Source organism: Dermacentor variabilis, chromosome 1 (assembly GCF_050947875.1).
Source record: "Dermacentor variabilis isolate Ectoservices chromosome 1, ASM5094787v1, whole genome shotgun sequence".
In the NCBI taxonomy this organism is placed as follows: Eukaryota; Metazoa; Arthropoda; class Arachnida; order Ixodida; family Ixodidae; genus Dermacentor; species Dermacentor variabilis.
The window spans coordinates 36473969-36493483 of NC_134568.1; the positions used below are offsets into that span (position 1 = coordinate 36473969).

Consider the following 19515-nt stretch of genomic DNA (forward strand, 5'->3'; position numbering starts at 1 on the left):
CACGGAAAAGGATAACGAAGGGAAGCAGTGAGAGGCCTGAGCAGTAGGAGGGAGTGAAAGGATAATTATCGCCGGCGACTCAAACCTGGCTAGGTGCTCAGAAGCAATTGTGGAGACGGTGAGAGTCAATAAAAGAATGGCGGTAAGCACATTTCCAGGGCGGACACTGGGTTCTGTCATGGAGCGACCAAAAGCAAAGCTCGCGGAAAATGTCCACGGACGCAACCTTTTCGTGGTAGCATGTGGGCTAAATGATGTCCTAAACAAAAAAGGGACAGGACTAGCCCAGCGCTTGGCGAAGGGGGCAGACGACTTGCGCGAGCTGTCCCCTCGGGTGCAGACCGAGGTGTGCACGGTGTCGGAGGTGCCTTTACGTGATAGTAACGCACAAACAGCCGTAGTGACGGCTAATGAGGCTATATGGACAATCAAGCGAGAGAAAGCTTTGGGGTTGCTGAAGTAAACTAGGAAGTGAGAAGGTGTGGTGGTTTTGAACGAGACGGGATCCACTTCAAGTGTAGGTTTGGACGAGAAGTGGGTTGGCGAATTGCTGGCCGCGCGGTAGCCTTTTTAGGGTGACCACGGGCGCTCAGGAGGCAGGAGTAGGTAGTAATGAAGAAGGTCCCATAGGGGGACTTCAGAACAGCATCGCCGTCAATAACAGAAAAAGGAGGAAATCAAGAAAGAGAGCTCGCCATGGAATAGGCTACATAAACATGCAGGGCGGCTGAAGAAAGGAAAAGTGGGCAGAGATTGAGGAGCAGTTAAATAGAGAAGAAATAGGGGTGTATGCGGTTACAGAAACGCACGTTAGAGACTCGGAAGAGCCGCCAGTGATTGAGAATTATGTTTGGGAAGGGTGCAACAGAAGTAAGTTGGAAAGAAAGGGAGGAGGAGTCGGAATGCTCATCTATCAGGGAGCCAAATAGAAAAGAGTAAATTGAATATGTCAAGAGCATCTTTGGTTATTAGGTACAATGAGTGGAAAGAAAACTTGGCTGGGCGTAACGTATTTGTGAACTGGAAATAATTGCACAGACAAGAATTAAGAGTTAGTGTAATGCCTAAGTGCTGATATTAAGGGTTTCGGGAACGATGCCGAAATTATCCTGTTAGGTGACATGAATGCCCACATACACGATCTAGATGGCTATACCGACAACAATGGGCAGACAATTCTAGATCTTTGTGAGCAACATAACCTCGTTATCGTGTATACAGGGCCTAAGTGTGAAGTGCAGATCACGTGGGAAGTGGGAAACCGGCAATCTAAGATTGATTACAGTCTGATGTTAAAAGGAATTCATAAGTTGAGAGAAATGGGAATGACCACAATCATAGCAGCATTGGGAATGACCACAATCACATCATGTTCAATATGGGATGTGTAGTAGGGAAAGAGAGCAAAATGGCCAGTCCAAATTTCAACACTGAACAAATAACAAATATAGTCACAAGAGTCGAGGAAGAACTTGGAAAATGGCCAAGCAAAGAATGGGAATATAGTGAGCGTCTAAGTGTAATAACGACAGAAATATGGAAAGGGAAGCAACATGTTCGTTGGAAAGGACAAAATAAACTGAAAAGCTGGTAGAACAGGGAGATATGATAAACGATTGCCGAATGACAGAAATCATCCCCAGAGCACAGGGAGGCAAAAAAAAAAAAAAAAGCGCAGTTGCCGCAGGATGAAGTAGCCAGAAAATAGGAAATATACCGGGAAAAAACTCTATGGTTCAAATACGGGAGCAAGCGAAGATAAAAGGTAAAGTGAACGTCGGTTGTCAGAAGTACGTTAGAAAAAGAAGGCCGCACCTAGAATCTTTTGCAACCACATAAAATTATTAGGCAGGAAGTCTGGAACAATACAACATATCCTAGGCGAAGATAGAAATAAACTGGAAGGGGACGTGGCATTAAATTACATCCGAAAAATAACAGCCGAATCTTTCAAAGGCAATGACGAGGCTGTAGTTGGGGAAAAAAAGGGGGATGATATAAAGCCACATGGAAAACAAGCTGGTGCTGACCAATTTCAACTGGAAGAAAACCGAAGAGAAAAGTACTAAGCGCACAGCCACAGGTTCCCGTTAGGCTGATTAATGAACTAGGACCAAAAAGTAAGCAAGCTGTGCTGAAAGCATTAGAAAAAAGTCTGAAAGATAGACGAATACCAGACAGTTGGCGACAAAGTAGAATGAATTTAATTTATAAAGGTAAGCGAGAGAAAGATATAATTCATTCGTATAGACCTGCTGCGTATAGGTAATATACAGGTTAGCAATGCAGGCAATTAAGTCAGAGCTGCAAGCATGGGCAGAGAATAATTGAATTTTGGGAGTACTTCAGAACGGGGCTTCAGAATAGGTAGGCGTTTGGATGAAAACTTATTTGTCCTTACTCAGTATATTGAAATGAAACGTAGACTGTTCTAAATGGCCTTTTTAGACATTACAGGAGCGTGTGACAACGTAGACCGCAACATTTTGCAGGATAATCAGGAAAGGAAAGGCTTAGGCGACGATTGTCTACAAATTTTCAGAGAGATTTATTTAGAAAATATCGTTTGCATTGAATGGGAACGAATGAGGAGCGAGGCGAAAGTTGATACTGTTACGCGAACGAAGGATTAAGGACTGGAGACTATTTACAAAGTATATTTACAAAGGATAATGCAGCGCTGGCCAGTTCAGCCAACAGCTCGAGAGCCAGAGAGCGTTTGTCGTCTTCGTCGGGGCTCCCGCGTGCGTCGTCCACAAGAAACAAGCAATATGCATGTATCAATATCAACAAGGGACTGAGACACTGATGTTTATGATGTTCGTAGTGAGTATGGAGAGGGCGCTTAAAGGAAGTAATATCGGGTTTAGTCACTCATACAAATAGGCGGGTATATAGTATAGAGCAGCAGCTTCCAGGTTTGTGTTATGTGGACGACATTGTGTTGCTAGCTAACAAGCAAAGTGATTTGCAACGTCTGGCTAATATCTGTGCACAGGAAGGCGAAAGTTTAGGTCTGAGATTTTGTCTTAAAAGGTCAAGTATTATGGTTTTCAATGAACGCAGCGAGCAGACAGTGACAATGCAGGGTCAAAAGATACCTTGCGTCAAAGAATATAAATACCGTGGTATATGGATAAACGAAGGCAATAGATATCTGGAAACACAGGGAAAAACAATATACATAAAGCCGAAGAGAAATGCGGCCATAATGAAACACAGATCGCCAAGGGGATACAATAGGTACAAGGTGCTCCGGGGTATGTGGGGAGGTGCAATGGTTCCAGTACTTACTTTTGGAAATGTGGTTGTTTGCTTGATTGAAATCAGGGGTAGAATCAGGACTCGATGGCAACCAAGCGTCAGTGGGACGTCTAGCACTGGGCGCTCACGGGAAGACTACAAATAAAGCTGTGCAGGTTGATATTGACTGGACAAGTTTTGAAGTGAGGGAAGCTCGCAGTAAAATTGAGTATGAAGAACGACTGAGGAATATGGAAGAAAGTAAACGGGCTGGGTGAGTGTTCAAGTATCTGTACAGAAAAGACATTGATTCACAGTGGAAGAAAAGAACTAGGAAGCTTACCAGCAAATATGCGGCCTGTAGGGTGAGCAACACAGCAACAAAGAACGTCACGCGGAAATTCAGAGAGGCTGAAATAATCTCATGGGTGGCGGCAATGGAAAAGAAGCCTGCCATGAGTAACTTCTAGAGAGGAAAAGACGAAATCGGGAAAGAAACAATTTATCATAACTCAAAGGGAAGCTCATTACTTTTCGAAGCGTGATCAGGAAGCCTTAGAATTAACTCATTTATATAGCGAGATATAAGAAGGAAGAAGAAGCATGTGCTATCTGCGGTAAAGCTAGAGAAACGATGGAGCATGTTTTATTAGAATGCGGTCGATTTAGGCACCAATGGCCTCCTGGAAGCCCTTGGGTTCAGCGAGAGCAGGGCAAAAGTAAACATGTCCGCAATAGAGATTAGTAAGAGGCGATTGGAAGAATGGTGGAAGAAAAGTATGGAAACGACAAAGAACGGAGGCGTACAAAAACAAAGTTCACAATAGGGGTTCAGAAACTTTGGTTATGGGAATTCATCGTGGGTGTTTTTCCTTTTTTTTTTCTCTTTTTTAACGTAGGTAGGACAGTAGACAATAACATAACAAGAGCTTGGTGGCGCAACCCACCGCCCCGTTCCAAAGGGGACGTTCATAACATTCATCCACCCATTGCATGGGCAGCGTTTCTACCAAAAAGCCCAACTTCGGGCATAGCGTTCGTGGCCAGCGTTTCCCGGTAAACATTACGGATACATACGCTTCAGTTGCCGGGAAGCGAGAGAATCCGTCAGGGATCATTGATTGCTATCGCCTTCCATTCTTACAGGGGAAGCATAGGCGCCCTCCATCTTTTCATGAAGCTAGAAAATATCAAGGAGAGATAGGCACAATGCTATACTAGACTGCTGTGCATGCGTATACGAACTCATTGGTTGAAGCAAGCTAGGTAACTACTTGTCGCCACCCCGCTTAGAAGGGGATTCGAACAGAAATTATCGTCATCATCATCATCATAAGTCATCACTTATCATGGAAATATAGCCGCCACCACCTGACAGTGGGACCAAGGTAAATATACCTGGTAGCGAAGCTTCCATAGGAGCCCATACGTTCAAAACATGGCGGTCCATCCGCGGTTCATGGGGCTTAGCGCCATCTGTATGTGGTGGGAACACTTCCGGCGGAAGAAAAAATAATGTGATGCCATGTCCGTTAAAAGCAGAAGTGACGTCATGTTATTTTCGAAGGCGCGAAATTTGTTTTGTTGTCCTGCTTTGGGAGCTATATATTCAAATGCCCCGCCATTCGACTTGATGGGCGTTTCGAGCTTTCAGCGTGGAAAGCGATGCAGGAAAAGGCCAGCCGTACGGTTGTCGAAATCGCATCCCTGCCCAGAACATACTTTCTTGGATGCCGACGAAAGCTTTAGGTGTGGAGTGCTGATCCTATTGTCGGATGCCAAGCCCGTCGGCCAGCGCAGTCGCGCGAAAACAACTACACAATTAGCTGGCGGTCGTAACTCACTACTTTTGACTGAACAGATTAAGAAGCGATGAAGCTACCTGCGTCACCAAATTCAGACAAACTTCGACAAGCAAGAAAGCACAAACGGTGTGGGGGGGGGGGGGAGGGGCGTATTTCAACAGGTGAACTTTACGAGTGCGCCTTTCTGCCCATTTCAAGACGTGCATTGCATTGCGAGTGATAGTGGCGTCAACGCCCCCCGTAGCGATGGCCGCTGTAAAGAAATGCATTTATTAATAATAGTAAAATTAAATTGGTATTTTCTTAACTATTCACGAATATATAAAATTGACTAGGAATTTTATTTTCGTTGAATGAATCTAACTGTGTCTCGTTTGAATTAAAGAACGCGTATTTCTTTCCCAATGTTTGTTCCCTCTTAACATAGTCGCGCTTCAACCGCTGATCCCATAACCCCCCATGCTGATATCGGTGACAATCTGTACTGAACCGCTTTTCGCCCGAAGCTTCGCGACCTATTTGAATCGACCTTGGTGGGACATCACGATCGCGACATTACGTCCCTGCTATTTTCCTTTCTGTCCTCGCTATAAGCAACCATTAGTTGAAACTTGGCGTTTTCATACAGCAGCGCGTATGCAAACGCTACTAGGGAGTGGAGGTATATTTTTTTTCGGTATTACGTGGTGTCTGATTTGGCGTCAGCAAATTCACCACTCTTGTGGAGGCACGTATGTTACGCCGCTTCTGACCTTACTGGACACTGGCGTGCTATAGCATAAGAGAGCATGCGCTCCTCGTAACTCGCTTGGTCACGGACGGATCGAGCTTAGATGCACGCGCCGGGCTAAAGCGAACGTCTACACAGGCGTGCGTCTGTCATGGTTCGAAATGTTCAACTTATGCGGCCTCCCTGCGGACAATGTCAGAATGTTTTATTTGCACACTCGAACTGTCGTGTAGCGCCTCCTGACCAGCGACTGGTTCCCCGTGACTTTTTGTTATGGCGCTGCTGTCAGAGTGGCAAGCTTGCGCGCTAGGTGCCTACGAACGCGTCCGACGAATGTATTGCGACCTGCCGGCTTGGCCGTGACAGCGAAACAGCTTACTTGTACTGCGGCCACCTTGCCGGACCCCATAACCGAAAGTGAGTGAATGTCGTTCCCCCGCCTCCCCCTCCCCCCTTACGACGCTTATCCCTAGAACACACACATCAGCCACCTACAATGGTCAACCACACCGCGAAGGTTTCTTAGTCAACGTCATATCACGGACACAGACGTTGTGCGCGTGCATATCCAAAGCCAATGCGGGTAAACTACGTATGCTCGAATTCTTCGGGCGTCACAAGTTCCCTCATTGGGCACAATCGAAAGCTGGCGTGAAGTGCCGTCAAAGTTGGCGCAATCGGCACGGCATTATATGGAAAGGAACGACAATGACGGCAATGCACATACCGGGTGCATCACGTAACTCTGAAAAAAGTTTCAAAAACTAGTGGTACAACTTTGGCGCATCTTGAATACGCCAACGGCGCTTGCGTCTATCCAGAGCTTTTCAGGGTATTTTTTGCAGTGGCTTTAGTTTTGCTAAGCAGCAATGTTTAGCTATACAAATAATTAAATGTGTTTTAGGGCGTCAGTGCTATTTCAACAATTGTAGTGCGGGCTTAATAGCACTGAATGAATTTTCTTTAGTGACGTAATGTTTTACATGGTTGTTTTTTAACGTGTTAAAAAAGGAAACCCGCGAAATATCAGGAAAGAGAGAGAGAGAGAGAGATCGCTGTACGGTTGTGTGGTTTGCAGGACTCTCAACCATGTTTCGAGAGAACAAAAGCTGTACATTCACTTGAGGGAAGCAATAGGTCCTGGCATCCAGCATGGTTCAAAGCGATATTAACGGTAGGCTGGCATTGAACACGAATCGGATCACAGTTGTCAGCTTCTTCCACGATGGGACTGTGAATTTCCTTCTTTCGAAACGTGGTTGAGAACATTGCAAACCAGGCGAACAAGCCCGAAGTTATTTCTTGTTTCATATTTCACAGACCTTTCCCAGAGGCCCCCCAAAAAGTTGCCACGTCTTAATAAATAATATCTCGGAAAGTACTTCATTGGGTTTTATTAAGCATACTCTGCTACTTTCACAATCACCCTTGTGCTGTAAAATGAATATTTAAAAAAATCATGCAGTCGAACTAAGGTTATTCGACAGAAAAATTTAAAAAAATTGTCGGCGTCGCTCGGGACGATTACGAGCAATATGCCTTTGGCCTCAACCACGTAAGATGTATCACTATATTTTAAAGCTTAATTGGTTCAAGTGACGTGAAACCCGCAGTATATGTTCTGTCCTCGTATGAAAACAATACCGTTATTTGCCAATATGGAACGCTTCATCTGCCACAGTAATGTTGTTAGTGAAAGCCGCAATTAACCAAACTGCTGTGCCATCGTGCGTCGCTCTTCCGAGTGGTTGCTAAACAAAAAGAAAAAAAGAAGAAAAGAAGCTTACACCGCATAAAACTGGCATGGCATGTGGGCAAGCGCATACAGAAGCGAAATCAGCACTCTTTTTCTCTTTAGTCGTGTCACGGCACGGTAGAGCTGAGAATGCTCCTTCGCGCGGACCGCATACCTTATTCAGAACTCCAGCTGCAAGCTCCCAGACGACGACGCGCTTATCCGATGCTGTTCTGATGGCTGTTTCCACGTTTGGCTTGTCTTCGTGCTTACGATCCTTAAGCTCGGTGGTGCAAGTCTGGGGCGCGGCGATAAGAAGACGCGGGCAAGAGACGTCACGATGCAAAGTAAGAGGAGAAAGATAGAATCATGAAGATATGCTTTTTCATGCAATATTTCAGCGGCTTTATGCGATGCTAAAAAAAACAAAAATCAAGATAACGTAATCGGAAGCCTGCTTTAAGAGTTCTGTGTGAAACGCCTCTGCTTCAATGAGGGAGAGAAAACATCAACTTTGAAATGAATACTGTTTCATACTGCAGATAACGCACGGAACGCGAAAGTAAACGGACGCCATAAGGCCGCCACTGTAAATAAGTAAAAGCGAAATCACCCCAACATGTGCGTCAATATTTTAGCATCCTTTGTAACTTCGATAACTGATGCTCTTGTTCTGCCTCATAGGTTTATATGCTAAAGTTGTATTTCTTTTAATAAATGTTATTCTCGTTTGTTATACTTATCAGGCACAGCCGAAATGAGCGGGGTGGTTTTCCTCCAGAGCATCGTCCCAAAAATTTGTGACGTGTGCCGTTGCAACGATTGTTTTACCGTTATTTCGCGTTTCTAGAACGCTGCGCAATATTGGCCACCTTCTGTTTTATAATAAAAGGCTGCCAGACGGTGGCACGTTTTCACCTGTGCCGTTCGGGCCATGTACCAAGCCTGGCGGCTTGCAGTAAGTATGTTAACGTATCATCTATTTTAGAGTGTTTACTGGCGATTAACGTATTATTTGAACACAAAATAATTAGCTTACTAGCTTTCACTTGTATTATGGCCCTTTTTCAGTCGAACCCTTTCGGTAATGAGTGAGGCACTCCCCTACACGCTTTTTCCTTTGCTCACCGCTTATTACAGACACCGGGTCAGATCGATCAATCTGTAAGCGTCGAACCTGTCTTGAGTGCATTTCTGGCGTGAACGCCATTTGTTGTTGGCACCATTGATTTTAAGCTCCGTGATCACCTGTCTGTTTAACCAGCCTCGAAAAATACGGCCGAATTCGCAAAGCTTTTCTTTTGTAAGTCCCGTTTGCCATCGGCTGGCCGCATTGGCTAATAATATGTTCGGTATATACATTTGACTGACATCCGATCTTGCCAACAGTGCTGGCGTAAGAACTTTTTTTTTTAAATGGGGGGGGGGGGGGGCGTTGTTCAATATAATTCTAACTTGCTTTGTGTTTGCACAGTGCACAGCGGGCGCATATCTGGTTGCGGTAATTGGTAGCGCTGATGAGCATGCGACGTGGACGCTTAAGAAATAAGAAAAAAAAATCGTTGCGCTGTTTGTGGCTTTAGCGACGTTCGTAATATTTATTTCCCTATCCGTTTAGCGTCGCTCAATAATTCCGGCAAACTTCACTGTAGGTATCGCACATAACATGCATGGGTATATAATTGCGAGTGACTTTCTTACCACTTCATAAGGGACGAAGTCCTGACTGGTGCAATCTGCACCGTATACTTTCGTCGGACTAGGATATACCACCTCGAACTCGTGAGCAGCCGCGGAAAAGGAGATCATCAAACGAACGTAACTCGGTATGATCACGTGCTTCAGCAGGTCTTTGGCCAGAAACTGCAAGCGTAATCAATAAAGAACAATGTTATTGCAGCGTTTCCTTGACAGGAATAAAGGGTGGAATGCCGTCGCAAACAAGTGCGACAGTACAACGTGTTTTCTTTCTTTCTGTTTTTTTATAGCGAATCTATATATGGGGGGGGGGCTAGTCTGCTCGTCCGTCCGTCTCCTGTACGTCGAAAGCTCCTCCGGCGCAACCCCATGCGTATGCACGAAAAGCGAAAAAAAAAAAGAGAGAAAGAGAGCCGCGTGATTAGCCAACACAACCTAGAAAGCTCAAGACCTGTGAACTCCGACTCATGACGTCACGCTACCTGACCCGAAATTTCCACCGACAAGGCTGGCGTGATTCACGAAAGCGGTGACGTCAAAATTACTGTTGCCTACTCGGGAGCATCCCCATTAGGTTCTATGGCCGTCGGGCCAGGTAACATGACATCATGGATCGCAGTGAAAAGGGCTTGTGCTATCTAGGTGGCGTTGGATTACCTTCACCAGTAGCGACGTCGTTGCTCTGCGTCACAGCCGAACGCGCACGCAGCAGTTTCTCTCCGGCTCCGAAATGGGTAGGCAACGCGTCATAGGTTCTCCTTCGGAGCAGGCAGCTTTCGATTAGCAACGCTGCGAGCAGAACCAAGAACGAGCTCGTCTGCATGCGTCGTGCCGTTGCTTCAGCCTGGGCTCAAGAACAGGCTCGTGCAGCCGAGCGCAAGCAGCAACTGCGTCCCGAGGATCCAGCCGCCTACGAAGCTGTCGCTTATGAACCGTCGGGATTAACCCAGTGATAAAAACCGAGGCCGCATGTTTCAGCTGCGCCGGAGTGCTTAGGTGGTGATTTTTTTTAACTGTACAGATTTCTTATAGAACGGCTCTGAGCGCAGCGAACGTAGCATTTTTTGCCAGAGGTGTTGCAAGGCGAGGCGGACGCAAGCTTGAGAGAAATAATAACGTAAAAATACTAATAACATATGTTTGATGAAACAATTGAAGGAAAGTCGTTTAAGTTTTTTTTACAGCGAAGCTTTTAAGGCTATTTTCCTTACTATCGTGTCCGCGTGTAGAAAACAATCCCGAAGATATTGCAATGCCGGGCCGACGCGCGGCGGAGGTAACGCAGGCGATACGCACTCCCCATACGTGGGCCGATCCCGAAGATAGTGCAATACCGCGCCGACCCACGGCGGAAGTGAAGCAGGCGTTAAACACGGATACGTGAGCCGAACCCAAAGATAGTGCAGTGCCGCGGCTGAGGTGCAGTTCGCCATTAAGGGGCCTACATACACAGCATCATTGGTCATACTTCTTCACAGAGTGGAAGCGCACTTTTTTTTTTTTTTGAGAACCATGAAGGCAATTGTTTATACAGATAGTTTGGAGGCAGTCATATATTAATGTGCATCAATTCTTTATTGCGATAGCAATTATGTGGACACTGCAGGCGCAATTGTGCTGTGGCTGTCACCGTGATGTTCAGAGTAAAGTTCAAGGGCGATAGCATCGTCGCCACGTGCCGTATGATGTATGTACGAGTGAAAGCGTGTGAGAATGAGCCGACGATGGCGGCTTAATCTTGCGTGCGCAAGGCCGGAAAGTTTGAGAAAACGGGGAGGAAGCGCGCCGTATTCCGTCGCGCGCAATGCGCCGAAGTTCAGAAGTCGGTTAATTAATCTTGACCGATTATCTAATTAAGCCATGTACAAAAAAATAGCGTGACGCAATACATACAAAAGTGAGCAAAGGTATTTGGTCGCGTCGTCCTAGAGTGTATCGTCGGAATATTGTTAATCTCTTGCTAAAGTTAGCTCAAACACCTTGTATATATATAGCCGCATTGTCTAAAAAAAACTGTATATTAGCGCCACACCGTGACGTTCATCTATCATGGCGCAGGGACCCCTCTTTCGACGTGATGAGTCTGTGTTTAGTTAAGGAATAGGTTTCAGGAAAATACACTGTAAAACAATTTAGACAATTATAGACCGATTTACAGCCGTATTCACATTTAAGGGTGCAAGTAATTTTAGTGTACGGCCAACAGGGGTCCCCACGTGGCTCTTCATCTGCGTCCACCCGCGACCCTGTGGATACTACTGATGGGCCAAAGGTATACCCTACTACCACGTTGAAAAGTGCACGAAGTGGACCCAATTTAGTTGTAAGTTTTGTGTTGTGTTTTTAGATGCCGTTACGTATACAGTATAAGTGTCCTTTTGCGAATAATCAAATTACTTAGCGCAGTTCGTGTCAAATACTGCTCTCCATCTTTCCTCACACGCCATACATTCAGATATTTATTTTCACTAGTATAACGCTCTGTACGACTTGTTCCTTTGTCAAAGTGAGCTGGAATATTAGCATTTACTGCTATCCGCGTTTATATCCAACAAACGCGTGTAAAACGTGCGGACAGAGAGCAACGCTGCGACACATGCTCTGGGAATGGGCCGGCAACAACGGTAATCAAACCAGCTCCGCTCGCGACGCGTCCTGTTAAGAACGGCCAGCTGCAGTGCAAGTTTGCCAGCCATTTACGCCAGCGGTGGTAACCTCATCTTGGAACGCCGCCCCCAACCTCTAGCCTCGTCGCCGTTGCGAGTGAAGGAGTTTGACGAAGCGGCTTTGTGCTGAAACCGCCACCGTTGCGCTTTAGCCTCGTCGCCGTTGCGAGTGAAGGAGTTTGACGAAGCAGGCTTTGTGCTGAAACCGCCACCGTTGCGCTTTAGCCTCGTCGCCGTTGCGAGTGAAGGAGTTTGACGAAGCAGGCTTTGTGCTGAAACCGCCACCGTTGCGCTCTAGCCTCGTCGCCGTTGCGAGTGAAGGAGTTCGACGAAGCAGGCTTTGTGCGCGGCACGACAGCGCCGCCCTGTTCTGCTGTGAATGGGGGAGTTGCCGCGGGAACGTCGACAGGGGCTCCTTCCCGCGTTCCGACCAAGACGCAAGACAATGTGCTGCCCGGAACGGCTCAGAGTTCTACGAAGCCCCTCTGACGTCGGCTCCGGACCATTACACCTGTGTGCATGTGCGGCACGTGTATGTGAGTCCTCATCCTCCTCCAAAAGGGCTGGTCTACGGTGACATCGAACAGCGATGTCGAACGATGATTGGACGAACGTTTCCGTCCGCTTAGAATCAAGGGGGGACCAAGTGCTTATAAGCAGCGATTGTCGGCTGCTAGTGTGTGCTCGTTGTCGTGCTCGAGATGTACTAGTGAGCTGCGTGCTCGTTGTCATGCTCGAAATGTACTCGTGAGCTGTGTGCTCGTAAGCTGTTTGCTGTATGTTAGTCTTGTGGGCTCCATATGGGAGTCACGCTAGACTGTCGATATATGTCTGGTCTAAGATGTAAATAATGAAAATAAATCCTGTTCACCGAGTTCCTCTCTGCGACCTTCAACTCCTTCAAATAGTGACATCGGCGAGATCGTCCGACGACTCCTACATCTGGTTGACAGCGGTGGGATCGTCCGATAACTCTGACTGTCCATAATCGCGGCCGTTGCCAGAGTAGGAGACGGCTCGAGCTCGCTTTTTGCCGACGCCGCCCCGGATGGGGGAGCCGCCGGGGACCTTCTCCGTAGGCGTCGCCGCTGCTGGGAGGCGGCTATCAGAAGTTCAATGCTGGCAGACCAGCTCTGAGCCGTCCGGCAAGCCGAAGATGCCGCTCGAGTCCAAGGACTTTGAGCCGTCACCTGAGGCCACCACAGCAAGAACTGCCGGACTATTCTTTAATAAAGTTTCTTCTTCTTCTTCTATGTGTGCGGAACGGTAAAACTGTGGCGTAATTGAATTGAGGCCGCGGTATATAAGGAACCCAAGGTGAATAAAATTATCTCGGTATCTTCCACCACAGCGTCTGTCACACTCAAGGAGCCGCTTCTGGGCGTTCAACGCAATCAATCAATCAATACTGACATTTTCCGAGGAAACCTATTTTTCAGAAGACTACGATTTTTCACTGTTTATAGGTTTGCCGACCCCGCTCATGCACTAGTCGCCACCCACTCAGAACAATAGGTAGCAGGAATAAAAATGTAGAACTCAGTTCTAGCCATTAGCGCTCCGTCCACAACTTTGCGACCTACTTAAAGATCGCAGAATACACACAAACAACGCGAAAGATGAGGGGACTGGACGCGGGGCAAGCACTATTTTCAACTGTTTTTGTGCCGACAAGAAGGGCTAGCAGTGCGAGGACTTATTACTGTTTTCGTTCAATATACTGCAACTCTCCACGTATTCATTTTCTACACCATGCGTCGACTCATTTTCCTCTCATACGAAGCGACCACCATGTTTTTCGATCGGCACTTTCACTGATAAGTGAACTCAGCCGGAGTATGCAGGCGTCCAGAGTGATTCAGACATTGCAGTAATGCATGGAAGTAATGCGAAATGATCCAGATTTCTAATATTCGTTGGTCATGATCGTGACCATTAGAACATCAGTCAGCTTTCCTGGAATTATTACATAAGCTAAAGACTTCCTTCTCGTGGTGCATTTGTATTGTTTTGTGTTTTTTTTACATTAAGATCCATATTCATGTATAGCAGCCTGAAAATCGTCGCATATTCACTCTTTTATATCTAGTGGCATAACTCGAGGTCTAGTAACTAAATATATAATGGCTTATCGGGAAGTTTGTTTCTAGATAAATTGAATTCTCGTGTTAACAGGGTGGCAGTACTTTGACGAAATGCGTTAACGTATTCTCGGAGAAGTTCTTTCCTACTTGCCAGACAACTGCTGGCTAGTGTAATTTTAGAAAGAAAAAAAAAGGCGCAGGTAATCCTATCAGCGGCGACAGGCATCATAAGAAAGGGCATCGCGATTGCTAATTGTCGAACTAACCGAAGTTGACCAATTACCGTTTACCTAACACCTCCAGGACACGCGTTCTTACTTGGCAGAATCGTAGAACGCCACTGAACGCAAGGAATGTTCATTTTATGAATAAACGAGTGATAGTAAAGGCTCTACGTGTGTCCGCAAATCGACCACTGTCTCCTCATTTCAGAGCAATAATGCGACGAACGCCGAATGCCTTTGCCGGAACAATCTGCGCACACATATCTGGAAGGGATGGCTCAGTTCGAATAACTCTGGCTAACTATAGTTGATAGTAGGTAAACTTGATTTACTACTGAGCTCATTAGTGAACTTCAATTAGCTCACTTGCCAACTTGTGCGTATCACCTGATGCTTTGCGTTACACGGCTGATTATTGGCTGTATGAGGGTATTAGAGTGGAGAACCCCACATTAATTTCGACGATCATGTGCCTAGGAGCAAAACCACATAGCAGATGACAGTGAGCCATTGCAGCGGGTGCAGATCAAATGGAGACACCAGTTAACCCTTAATTCGTTATTAGCTTTATAGCTATGAAAAAGGAACACATTTACCCAGCAGCCGCCGCAGTTAGGTAGTGGCTATGGCGTTGTGCTCGAGGTTCCTGGTTCAATTCCGGCCGCGGCGGCCGCATTTCGATGGGGGCGAAATGCCTAAAATGCTCGTTTAATTAGATTTAGGGGCACTCAAAAAAACCCCACGTGGTAAAAACTAATCCGGGGTCCCCCACCACGGGGTGCTTCTTAATAGAGACTTTTAGCGTGTCCGCTATTCCGGCAAAACGGGGCGGTTTGGGCGAATTACCGGATGGTCGGGGGCGTAAACGTGAGCGGCCGGAGCGGTGCAGCCGGCGGGTGTTGTAGAGCTCAATGAGACAAACACAGAACTAAAATTGCAGTAACCTACTTTATTCTGTTTCGCTGTTGGTGCAAATTTTCGGCAGCGGCGCAATTGTGTTCACAATTACGCCGCTGTCGAAAACTTACACCCCAGCTAAGAAGAATATAGCAATTGGCTCTGTGTTTGGGTGGTTGAGCTTTGCACCACCAGCTGGCGCCACCAATCTGGCCGCTCACGTTTACGCCCCCTATCATCGGTAATCCGCCCAAACCGCCCCGGTTTGCCGGAATAACGGACACGCTAAATGTCTCTAATGACACCGTGGGCTTGGCAAGTAAAATCCGATTTAATTCAGGAATTTATTGGGGTGTGCATATCCCCCACACATGTTGTAGCTAACAGTCGTACCCAGGAGAAATTTTTTGAAGCGATTCAAAGATAAAAGAAGCCAAGAAAATCTAAAGAATATTAACTCACCAGCGTAAGCTCAGTAGGATCTTTTGAGGGTACGGAAGGTGTGGGTCCCGTGACGGTGCAGCGCTGTCCCTGAAGGGGCTGGTATGGTATTTGCTCCGCGTACTTCATCGAGTGGGTGTTAAACACCAGGAGGTTGATTTTGTAATTTCTGGAAGAAACCCAATTGGGGTAAAGCAGCAGTACTGGTACAAACAGCTTTCTCGTAGAACCACCACCAGATTTTGAACATAACACAATCGAGAATCTTCCGAGTACTCCCGAGAACTTTCCCATATTCATAAACAGCAAGCCTAGTTCCAACGAATGGAGGTGTTAAGGCGCGTGCAAGAAAAGTGGCTCGTACGCACAAACATTCTATTCGGAAATACCGCGTGTAGATAATGTAACGTGCAATGTAACTGCTTCATTTTCTTCCCGCGGTTCCATGCAACATGCTCGATTGCAGCTGCTTCAAATAGAACACGAAGTGTTCTTAAGCTGAATATTCCTTTAAGAACGGGCACTTGTTAGTATTGTATTGCCACGAAACGAAATCGGATTCGTGTATGCCAAAAGTGGTAACACCGGCAAGTATATTACAGAGCGCCGTATGCTTAGGCTACAGCTCGACCCGGTTAAGCAGCAGCTGTTGCTTGTTGCAGAGTCACATGGTTCTTGTTGCACCCGAGAGTAAGCACACTTGGATTCGCCACTGTTACGCGTTGTGCCCAAAGTTTTCTCTTTCTCTCTTAGTGCCCTCCCATATCGCAATGCGAAGCAAGGATTGGGACTTTGAAATGACGAAAAGTTGCACTACGAACATCGTGCAGAGCCGGTTCGTCCTTGTGCTTGCTACAACATTTAAAATACATCATCTGGGGAGTATCTTTGTCCAACCGCAAATATTCGACATCTATTTTGCTTTACTTTCTTTAGCGCTGCGCGCCAGGCACGCCCATGTCACGAATGAAAATGCGCGCTATCAGCGTGACCATAGTGGGACTCTGGCATGAGATAGCTTTCTCGGCAGGGAAGTATAGTGAGCGCAGAGTTTGCAAGAATACAAACGCAAGCAAGACGACGAATGACAATAAGATTAAGAGCTGTTTTTTACAGTGAAGGATGAAACAGCACGGTTTAGCGTCAAATAGTGACGCCTAAAATGATTTCGGACAGTATTTGAATTATCTATAGACTTCTTAAAGACTACTCTGACAACTTACAGACTTGGCACTTTGGCTTTAAAAATTGCATGACAGCCAGTTCACATAAGTCGTGAGCTCTTCGATTTTGTCTATCGTGGTTCATACGGTTTCAAACAGGTTGTCTTCGGGGATTTTAGACACATTAGTCGTCAGGGAGCATACGATGAAAGCATACTTGATGTCCACTGATAAGATATAAACTTAAAAATAAGGTACGTCTCTAGAATTTTTGTATGGGCTGTGTCAAAATATCCCTTTGTGAGAGAAACCGTTCCGCATTCTTTCCATCAGCACATTGGAAGTAGAAAAAGGGACTAATTTGTAACATGAGAAACAGGAAAAAAATTGCTGGCTAACACGTAACCGAGAGTAGATGTAAGCATGAAATGGCAGCCGGGAAAGCAGATTGCTTGGAGATTATACTAGTCCCAATCTTTAAATAGGTGTAGCGCATGTTCGCATCGGCACACTCCACCACACTACACCGCACTACGCCACACTGTGCACTGGTCCATATGGACGCTGCCCACACGAAAAAAACAAAAAAAAAACGGCTGATGACGGCACGACAGGCAGCGAAAGGCGCCAGGTAGACAAAGCGCACTGCCCAGTGTTGCGTTTCGCCTGCGACACGTGGTTTTGCCGGCGCGACTGCGGCGAGGCGGCAGACATTTTGGCCCGATCATCGTCGCCGCAACGCTCATCGGCAGGTGTTTCCAGGCGCGACTGCGGCGATGCGACCGCAAAGGATCACCCTCTCATTGCAGTCATTGTGCCCGACCGGCAGCGCTACGACAGGGTGCTACGAGATCGTGCTCGACATGGTGCTACGGCAGCGCTACGACAGGGTGCTACGAGATCGTGCTCGACATGGTGCTACGGCAGCGCTACGACAGTGTGCGTCACCATTAGCCCATTGTACATTCACGTGCTCGTCTTTTGAGGGGTTCCTTCTTGCCCTCAACTGCGAGAGTATAAAAACAGCTGCCCCCGGACGCCAAAAGGAGGGCTCCGATTTCTTCTGTTGAGTGAAGTGCTCTCCCGTCTCTCTACTTCGGTCAACCTGACCGCCAACTCTTTGCAATGTTAAAATAAACAAGTTGTTTTGTTGTTACCAGTCGACTCATGCTTTGCCGGGACCTTCGGATGCTTCCAGTTGTACCCCAGGCCGCCAGGCCAACGCTACCCTTGGGGCTTGCGACCCAGGTACAACCACGGGCGTCAGCGCCGAGTTCCCAACAGATCGTACCAGCGGTGCGATTCAAACATCTGGTTGCCAGCGGTGAGATCGCGACAACGGAGGCCAGCGGCAAAGAGATGCAGTTGACTGTATGCTGAGCAGCTCATCGACGATCCGGGAGCAGTGCAACGAGCCCTGTGTGATGACTGGTTGCCTGCAGCGGAACGACTGCGCTGGACTCTTGGCTGCGAGGTTTGGTGAGTGCGGGACTTTCTTCTTCTGAGCTTTGCCAGGCTTTTTGTTAGTGTCAGAAACAGAGCTGGTAATTGTGGTTGTCGTTGCTGCCGGGTTAGTTTGCGGCAAGACAATAGTAAGCAGTAGAGAAAGCAGCATTCAGAGCAGCCATGGATTTGAAGTCGTTGCGCAAACCGAAATTGTTGGAGCTTGCAAGAGAGTTGGGTCTGGATGTCTCAGACAAACTAAGAAAACCTGAACTGCTAAAGGCTATTCTTGAGTTAGAGGCTGAGGATGACGAGCTGTCGGAATGCCTTGAGACTATTGAGGAGAGGTCAAAAAGACAGGAGCGCGAACTTAAAGAACAGAAAGAAAAAGAAGAGCGTGAACTTAAAGAACAGAAAGAAAAAGAAGAGCGTGAACGTAAAGAACAGAAAGAGCGAGAGCAACAAGAGAAAAAAGAAGAGCGCGAACACGCTTTGGAAATGAAGCGTCTCGAGGTAGAGATGGAACGCGCTCGTAATGGAAGTCAGGCACACGGTGCAGGAGAACGAGTATTGTTCAAAATGACTGACCTGATGCGGCCGTTTAAGCTTGGAGAGGACATTGGTTTGTTCCTGGTTAACTTTGAGCGAACGTGCGAGAAGCAGGGGTTCTCTCGGGAAACGTGGCCACAGCGCTTGCTCACTTTGTTACCCGGCGAGGCGGCCGACGTAGTCGCTCGCTTGGATAGAGAGGAAGCAGAGGATTTCGACAAAGTAAAATCGAGTCTGCTAAAAAAGTACCGGCTGTCTGCGGAGGCGTTCCGTCGGAAGTTTCGGGAAAATGAGAAAGGCAGAAGTGAGTCATATACAGAGTTTGCGTATAGGCTTATGTCGAACATGCAGGAGTGGCTCAAAGAAGAGAAAGCGTTTGGTGACCACGATAAAGTTCTGCAGTGTTTCGGGCTAGAACAGTTTTATAGTCGGTTACCGGAGAACGTGCGATACTGGGTCTTGGATAGGCCAGACGTTTGTACGGTGGCTAAAGCCGCTGAGCTAGCCGAGGAGTTTGTGACGCGTCGGGCTCGCGGAGCTAAGGACGGTCAAAAGGGTGAATTTGGCTCGAAGTTTGAGAGGCCGAAGTTCACACCCATGAGAGCAAAGGGGAACACGCGTAGTGCGGATGCGAGTGGAAGCAGTGCGACCGAACCTAAGGAGACGGCAGCAGCCGAAGCCGAACGCAGAAAGCGGTTCGAGATGAGGCGAGCGCGCGTTTGTTATACGTGCCAGAAGCCGGGTCACTTTTCGGCGCAGTGTCCGGAAACAACACCAAAAGTTGTGTTTTTTTTCAATAGGCAGCACTGACGAGAACATGAAGCTTCTCGAGCCTTA

At 47.1% G+C, this 19515-nt stretch overlaps 1 protein-coding gene across 1 annotated transcript in view; it reads right to left on the bottom strand.

Annotated features, from left to right (window-relative positions):
• LOC142570860 (uncharacterized) overlaps nt 1–19515 on the bottom strand; it is a 72099-nt gene that overhangs the window by 13392 nt on the left and 39192 nt on the right. The window contains exons 8-9 of the mRNA XM_075679172.1: nt 15545–15692; nt 9215–9376 (exon numbers count right to left, since the gene is read on the bottom strand). Coding sequence (XP_075535287.1) covers nt 9215–9376; nt 15545–15692 — 310 coding nt within the window. The remainder of the gene's footprint in view (nt 1–9214; nt 9377–15544; nt 15693–19515) is intronic.